Here is an 8,354-nt window from a genome sequence, read left to right on the forward strand (position 1 = left end):
GCGTGACGCGAAGCCACGCCCCTCTCGCCACGTGACGGCGGGTGTGCAAGGCCGGCTGATCTGCACGCGCACGGCTGCGCGCGGCGGGGGCACGCGTGCCTGGGGGTGCAGCTGGCGTGGGCGGGTGCACGGCCGCTGCACAAGCGTCACACCTGAGTGTGCAAGAGAGGGCATGTGCTGGGCGTGCAGCTGCACAAGTGTGCAGGGGGTGCAAGAGCACGGGGGTTGGAGACTGTAGGTGCTCAGGAGCGCGGGTGCAGGAGTGCGTGCGAGTATGAGAGCACGGGCGCAAACGCACGGTGCAGGTGTGTGAGTGCACATGGGTGTGCGTGCAGACGTGAGTCCATGGTGTGGTTATGCAGATGCGTGCATGCAAGCACAAGTGCGTGCATGAGTGCGAGTTCACAAGGGTACATGTGCATGACAGCAAGTTCATGAGGGTGCACAAGAGTGTGCACCGCTTGCACGCAGCACTGTAGTGGGGGATGGGGAACACGAGGCCGCCAGCAGACTCCCCCTCCGGTAGCAGAGAGCCATTTATTGCAGAGGCACGCCGTACAGCCCGCTGTGCGCAGCCCGCGGAGGGGAATAACTAAGGCAGACAGCAGCGATTTAAAGCTAAATAGGGATTTTGGGGGGCAGCCGTGCTCCCGGGCCTAACCCCGCTCATGCTGCACCCCGACGGGGGCGGTGGGGGCCCAGGCGGCCTCCCCCCAGGCACTGGCCCCACCGCCGGGGTCCCGCTCCTGGTAGCCGGGGTTGCGGCGGCCGGGGGCCAGGCGGCAGAAGCAGCCCCCCGGTGCTGCGGAGTAGTGAGCCAGCAGGGCAGCCACACTGGCGAACTCGGCGGTGGAATGCTGCCATGGTGTTGGCCGCAGCCGCCGGGAGAGAGGGGAGAGGTGAGCCCCCCCGCCGGGCCTTGCCGGGATGCCCACACACCTGTGTGCTGTGCACCCATGCACCCCGGAACTGAACGCACCCACGCACGAAGCACCTGTGTAGCCACGCACAAGTGCACTCATGCACAGAAGCAGCTGCATACATGTGCACCGTGCACGCACAAGCCCAGTACACCCATAAATCAAATGGACTCATGCAGCCATGCATCCACACAGCTGCACACTGTGCACTGACACACCCACACATCAAAGGCATCCGTGAACCAAACGTGCTCACGCCAATGCACCTGTGCACCACACACCCAGGCGTGGATGTGCTTGCACACCTGCAAATCAAATACACTTATCAAAGTGTGGGTGCATCCGTGCGCCCACACACACTGGTACCTGTGCGCCACACACAGATGCACCTGTGCACCAATGCACCGACAAATCAACGTGCCCACACACCAGTGCCACCGTGCACCCATGCACAGACGCACCTGAATGCTGATGCAACCATGAAGCAAATGCAGCTGTGCACCTCTGCATCAGATGCACGTATGCACCAATGCAGCCACACACAGATGCACCAAATACACAGTGCGTCAGATGCACACATCCCACAGAGTATCTGCGCACTGGCACACCAATGCACCAATGTATCTATGCACAGCTGTACCAAACGCATTTACACCCTGTGCATCCACCCACCAGTGCATCCATGCACAGCTGTACCAAATGCACTTACACCCTGTGCATGCACACACCAGCACATCTGTGCACAGCTGCACCAAATACACTTACACCCTGTGCATATGCACACACCAGTGCACAGCTGCACCAAATGCACTTACACCCTGTGCATGCATGCACCAGCACACCCATGCACAGCTGCACCACACTTACACCCTGTGCATGCATGCACCAGCACACCCATGCACAGCTGCACCAAATGCACTTACACTCTGTGCATGCACGCACCAGTGCACCCATGCACAGTGCCACCACGCACTGCTGCAACCATGAAGCGAACACACCTGTGCATTCATGCCCCAAACGCCCTCACCCCCGCCGCCCCTGCACCCTGCCACCCCCACGCAGCACCCTCACCTCCACGCAGAACCTGCCCTGGTGGGTCCGGAAGAGGCAGTAGGAGACGACACCGCAGGGTGCCCGCACCCAGAGGCACCAGCGCTTGGCCAGGCCAGGCTCGGGGCGCAGGAGGAAGGCGCCAGGCACGTCCTGCCGCAGCAGCGCGATGCCACCATCCCTGGGGACGAGGTGGCAGGTGGGCGCGGGGGGGGTGTGGTGGGGACAAGCGGGGCCCCCCCCGCACACTCACCTGGTGATGCCAGCGAAGGCCCACACGCTCTCGGCGAGGACGCTCTCGTTTTCGGGGAGGAAGGCCAAGCTCTTCGCCCCTTTGCTCTCCCATCCCACCGCCGCTGTGGGAGCCCGTTAATCCCCTCATCACCCCTAAAACCTCATGAAATTGGGGCGACCCATATGTCCCGTGCCTCAGTTTCTCTCCGGCACTCACCAGTGTCACGGGGGGGCTGGTGGAGCTGGCTGTCGCCCCCGCAGTCCCGGTAAGCCCCTGAGCGCAGGACTTTGCTGCGGATGGCTTTTTTGCGCACCAGAACCGGGGAGCAGTAGGGGTTCCCCGGACACCAGGCACCAGCTCTGCCCTCTGCCTCTGGCCGCCGATCCTGGGGGGCAGAGAGGATGTGTGTGAGGGGAGGCTGGGGGCTCTTGCTGTGCAAAATGTCATGCCAAACACCATGGCAAAAAAAAAAAAAAAAAAAAGCCAGGCAAAAAATGCTGTTCCAAACACCACGCAAAAATGCTGGGCAAAAAACCCGCCCTTCAAAAAATGCTATGAAAAAAAATGCCGTGCAAAAATGCAAAACACCATGCAAAGAATTCCATGCAAGAAAAAGCCATTAAAAATGCTTTGTGAAAGATACCATGCCAAAACCCCCATGCAAATCACCATGCAAAAAAAAAAGCGCCATACAAAAAATGTCATACAAAAAACATGTCATGCAAAAACGCCGGGCAAAAAGACCCATGCAAAACACCTTGCAAAGACTTCCATGCAAGAAAAAGCCATTAAAAAATGCTTTGCAAAAAGTACCACACCAAAAATACCCATGCAAGCCACCATGCAAAAAAAAATGCCATATAAAAATGTTATACAAAAAAACACCATGCAAAACCCCCTGTACAAAATGCTATTCAAAAAAGTGCTGTGCAAAAACGCTACACAGAAAATGCCCTGCAAAACACCATGCAAAACTGCTGTGCAAAAAAATTGCCATGCAACTATGCTTGGTGCAAAATCCCTCACAAGAAAAGGTCGTACAAGAAAAGGTCATTCAAAATGCTGTGCAAAAAACTGTCCCACAAAATTCCACTTAAAACAGGCTGTGCCAACACTATGCAAGAAAAGCCTGTGCGGGATAGGCCTTGCAAAATGCACAGCTCAAAAATGTGCCATGCAAAATGCTGCACCTACACCGCTATGCAAAGAAATGCTGACAAAGAGGATGTGCCCAAGAATGCCACGCAAAACACCACGCAGAAATGTGCTGTGCAATAACGGGCCAGGCAAAACCTGGCGCAAGAACTGCCAGGCAAAACTATGCAAAAACTGCCACGCAAAAAACATCATGTAAATACCACTGTGCAAAAAAAATGCCTTTCATAAAGTGCCACGCACATTCCGCTGTGAAAACAAAGGCTGTGCAAAGAAAAGGCTGCACAAGAAAAGCTGTGCAAGACACCATGCAAAAATGCGCCGTGTGAGCAAAGGCCACATAAAACCCATGTAAAAATCATATAAGCAAGTGTGCAAAGGCCTGTGGAGCAGCACCCAGCACCCTGCAGAGTGCACCTACCCCTGTGCTCAGGGAGCCCAGGCCGGCAGGTGCAGGCAGGCGTCGGAAGGAGACGAGGGCATTGACGTTGCGCGACACCTCCTCGGGGTTGAGTGGCTCCCGCAGCACCCCGGTCCCCAGGGGCTCCCCCTCGGCCGCCTGGTCCTCGGGGTGTGCCAGGAGGTAGCAGAGCTGGAAGGAGCGGCAGAGCAAGAGGTGCAGGGTCTGCACCTGGAGGAGGCAAAAAATTAAATATTCACAATAATAATAATGGGGTGGGTTGTTTTTTTTGGGGGGGGGAGGGGGAGGGTTGTGCCACGCACCTCTCCCGGGAGCCCCACGAAGAGGTGGCAGAAGAGGGTGTGAGCAGGGCTGCAGGGATTGCGGGCCACGAAGGCGAACTGGCGGTCGGCGTGGTGCCACGTGCTGTACAGGATGCGGCAGAGAGCGTGCGCCATCAGCAGCGTCTGCGGGGACAAGGCGGGGGGATCCCTGGGACCGAGCACCCCCCGGGGTGCAAGCAAGGCTGGGGTCACCCCTATTTCCATAGCAGGTTGCAAACCTATTTGCAATGGGAAAGCAGGTTCCCAAGTGGAAAGCAACACTCAGTGGTGCCAGCCCCTGCCAAAGCACCTTTCCAGCAGCACCCAGCACCTCTGACCCCGCTCAGCACCCCTGACCCTGCTCAGCACCCGTGACCCCCCCCCCCCCCAGCACACCTACCTCCCCGTCGGCACCATAGACCTTCAGCCCCTGCAAGCTGAACCTCAGCACCACCGACCTCCTCCTGGGGCAGTCCTGGCAGGGAAAGAGGCAGCGTTGGGGGGCGTCTGGGTTGTGCTACCCAGGGGTCCCCCTCCACTCTTTGGGGTCCCCCTGTTTCCCAGTGAGGGGGAGTGGTGGCGGATGGCTGACCTTCAGCGCCCGCAGCTGCTCCTCCAGCTGCCCCACTTGCTGCTGCAGGTCCAGGTCCTCCACTGCAAAGGAGCCCACGTACTGGGCGGGGGGGAGGGGGGCAAAACCTCATTTGAGTCAGCAACAACTACCCCCCAGTGCAGTAATTACTCCCCCCGGGGCAACTGGACCACCCTGAGATGATGGTTTGAGGGCTCATGGGGATGCACCTGCCCCCAAACCTCATCTCGGGGTGTCCCCAGGGGGTAAATCACCTCTGCTGGCTTGATGATGCCCCGGGCTCGCTGCTGGGGGGCTGCAGGGTCCGGCCCCCTCCCATTGCCCGGCTTCTTCTTCATGGCAGCAGGGTTTTGGGGTGAAGGCTGGATCAGGACAGGATTAAGCGTCTCCGGTGCCACATCCAAATTATCCAGAGCCACCCAGGGTGGTGGTACAGGAGTGAGTGGTGGGAGCCCGGATCTGGCCCCTGGTCAGGGTCCCTGCGGGGAGGGAGGGGACAGACACAACCTGCCCCCACTGTCCCCCGCTTCCAGCCGGCTGAGCCCTGGGGAGACGCTGCAGTCCCCGTACCGTGGTCCCCAAATCCCGGCCCCGATGCAAGTGTCCTTCCGTACCTGCCCCAGCAAAACGGTCCCCAAGTTCTGACCCCAACCCCAACACAAGAGTCCCTGCATCCCAACGCCAGTGCAAGGGTCCCCATGTCCCCACCCTCAGCATCATGCCAGGGTCCCTCCTGTGACCCCAAGTGCCATGCCAGGGTCCCCACAGCCTGACCCCAACCCTGATGCATGGGTCCCCGTGTCCTGCCCCAGGCAGCATGCAGGTGGTCCCTGTGTCCTGACAGGGGGTGCGGTGGGAGGGTCCCCGAATCCCGACGTGATGCATGCAGTCCCTGTGCCCTGAGCATACAGTCCAGACCCCAAGCGAGGGCCATGCAGTGCCACATCCTGAACCCCAGTGAGATTTTGGGGTGTCCCCCATCCCGCCCTCCCCCTTCAGCACACTGTCCCGCTCCCCCCTGGCCACGCAGCACCAAGACCCCCATAGCCCTTCAGGGATGATCCCCAAAACACCAACAATGAGAACAGCAGGTTTGGGGGGGTGGGGGTGGGGGGTGTTCAGCCAGAGAACCCACTGAGGGATGCACCCAGCCCCTCTCCAGTCACCCAACGGGGTTTTGCCCCCACAGCTGGGCTGAGACCGGCACAATTCGTGTCACCAAGGCCACGCCACAGCCACCTGGGTACAAACACACGGGAAGGAAGGGGGTCTGGCTACCCCAAGCACATCCTGATGGGGTGAGGGGGGGCCCCCTATGATGCCCCCATCCCCTTTGCAAGCTCAGGTTTGCCCCTCTCCTTTCCAGCACAATTTGGGGGGTCTCCCCCCGCCCCCAGCCAATCCGCAGGCAGGCAGCCCCCAAGCCCCGCCCCCCTTTTCTCACGCTTCATTTCTCAATGGAGCCCCCCAGCCCACCGGCCACCCTGGAGGTCCCCAAGGGAGAGATGCTGACCCCAAATTTGAAGGGAGGAATGTAACACCCAGCCACCAAGCACTCCCAGGGACCCCCATGCCGCTGCCCACCCCCACCCCTCCACCCTCCGGCTCACGGGCAGCTTGCTGGGATGGCTCCGCAGAAACGCAGGCGAAAAATTCTCCCCGCTCCGGCTCTCGGCCTTGGCCGGTTGTTTTCCTTCCCCGGGTGGCTCCTCCAGCAGCTCCCGCTGCGGCGCAGGGATGCAGGGATGCTCGACCTGTGGGCGTCAGGCCCTCGCCGTCAGCCAGGCCCCGGCAAGCCCGAGCCCACGCCGGGCACGGGGCAGGCAGTGAACTCTAATTTCCTGCCTCCGATCTGCCTGCGATGAATCACTGCAATTTACCTCCCCGGTTTTCTCCGTTTCTTGGAAGCGACGACGGCGAGCAGAAACGTTCGAGCTCTTTGGAAAACGTGGCTGCAACTGGTATTTTTCTGCTTCCCCCCCTGCTACAGCGTGCCCAGTGGAGAAGTGATTTCTAACCCCAACACGTACACATGTGTTTATTTCTGACTCGCCACCCCCTGCCCCGATGCTCAGACCCTTTTCACCCCAATTTCTGAATTCCCTGGGGAGTTTTGCCCACCACTATGCACTTCTGCTAGGAAAAAAAAAGGAAATAAAGAGGGATGGCTCTGATCTCGCTGCAACACAGCCATGCAGACCCAGAGCCTTGGTGCCCAAAATCCTCTGGCCAGGCAAATCCACGGGGCCAAAGCAAAAGTTGCTTCCGGGTTCAGGGCCACGCTTGGCTCCCGGGAAGGGAAAGCAAAAGTTTGGGGAGGAGATGGGGTCTAACCTCTCAGGGGTACACCCAAAAAATCCATCTTGCACCCTGGTGCTCCTAGGGAGCAAGGAAAAGGGTATGAACGGCAGCATTCAAACCTTGGGTCGCTGCCAGTGCTGGCAGCTTCAAGACTCCATGAGATGCCCCGGCAGAGCCCGCTGGAACAGTCAATAGCACAGAAACAGCGGAAAAAAAGAAAAAAAGCCAGGACAGATGGGGCTGAAGAAATAACATAACAGAGCCCAGTCTGGCTAGGAAGCAAAAACTGGAGAAGAGCGAGCGGCAGAGCCGGTGCTAACCTTCCTGAACATGCAGCAGGGCTGCCACTTGCTCTGCCGGCAACACTGCCGTGGGATGATTTTCCCATTCAATCCCAGTTGCTGCTCCCAGGAGGAAAGGATCGGTCCTTTGTGTGAGATACAAGAAGACCCACAGCTTTTTTTGGCCCAGTGTGCAGAAATCATTGAATTAGCAACTAAAACCACAACCAAAAGGAGTTTGGCGATGACCAAGGGAGCCAATGACTCTTATTAGCACAATGCTCCAGGTCAAGGTGTCCCACAGCAAAATTAAGCCATGCTCACATTGTGGAAAAACCCGGTGTTATCTAAACCAGTGTTTTAACAAATATCCCGTGGTGTGGGAATGCTATTGGGAAGAGGGAGGTTGCAAAACACCCCACCACCAGGCAAGGACTCCTTGTCCCCATAAATATCCTATCAATGAGAGAAGCAGTTTCTCAAGTTTGGCTCACCGTAGCGCCTGCCTGGAGGAAAATGCTAACAAACCCCGCTGTTTTGGTATAAGTAGCCCTAGGAAAGAGCCATTAACTAATGTTTCCAATTGCTTTACATCCCTGTGGATTCCTCTTTGATCAGGGCTTTCATTCTCCCAGTTTTCTATCAGCAGTGATTTTTGTTAACCTACTGTTTGCACCCTCGTTAGAGGGCTGGAAACAATTTACATTTCTGTAAGAATTTTTTTTAAACTCCCAGTTGTTGGCGGTAGCACACCGGGACTGAACTGCAACTGAAAAGAATATTCAGTAAAGCTATTTTCTCCTTTTTTGCATTTTATTTCTAAAGGTACTTCCATGCCTCTCAGCACGGTACGTGCAACTCTGTCCAAAAGAACGTTAAATGACAACCCTGTCAGGTCACATTCAAATCACTACCACTGCCCTGTGCGAGGGAGAGCTGGGGACGTGGCAGAGCGCGTTTTGAACGCAGGTGCTGCTCTGTTGAGCAGGGCAGAGAGGAGGAAGATTTCAGCCAGTCTTTTTTTGTCCCCACTGGCCACTGACGGGGGGCAGAGGGAGAAGAGGAGCACCAAGAGGTTCAAACAGAGCTTTCTTCTT

The 8,354-nt window shown here is 57.6% G+C and overlaps 1 protein-coding gene across 1 annotated transcript; it reads right to left on the minus strand.

Annotated features, from left to right (window-relative positions):
* Positions 1-61: 61 nt before the first annotated feature.
* SH2D5 (SH2 domain containing 5) lies at positions 62-8,022 on the minus strand. The gene is made up of 10 exons (XM_040585979.1): positions 6,286-8,022; positions 4,930-5,914; positions 4,676-4,756; positions 4,484-4,558; positions 4,084-4,227; positions 3,782-3,991; positions 2,422-2,590; positions 2,224-2,326; positions 1,992-2,151; positions 62-857 (listed from the first exon to the last, which is right to left on the minus strand). Exons 2-10 carry the CDS (start codon positions 5,011-5,013, stop codon positions 657-659), a joined length of 1,227 nt encoding a protein of 408 aa, XP_040441913.1. The 5' UTR covers positions 5,014-5,914; positions 6,286-8,022; the 3' UTR covers positions 62-656.
* Between the last annotated feature and the right edge of the window lie 332 nt (positions 8,023-8,354).

The sequence above is a fragment of the Falco naumanni genome, chromosome 3, assembly GCF_017639655.2.
Source record: "Falco naumanni isolate bFalNau1 chromosome 3, bFalNau1.pat, whole genome shotgun sequence".
Lineage (NCBI taxonomy): Eukaryota > Metazoa > Chordata > Aves > Falconiformes > Falconidae > Falco > Falco naumanni.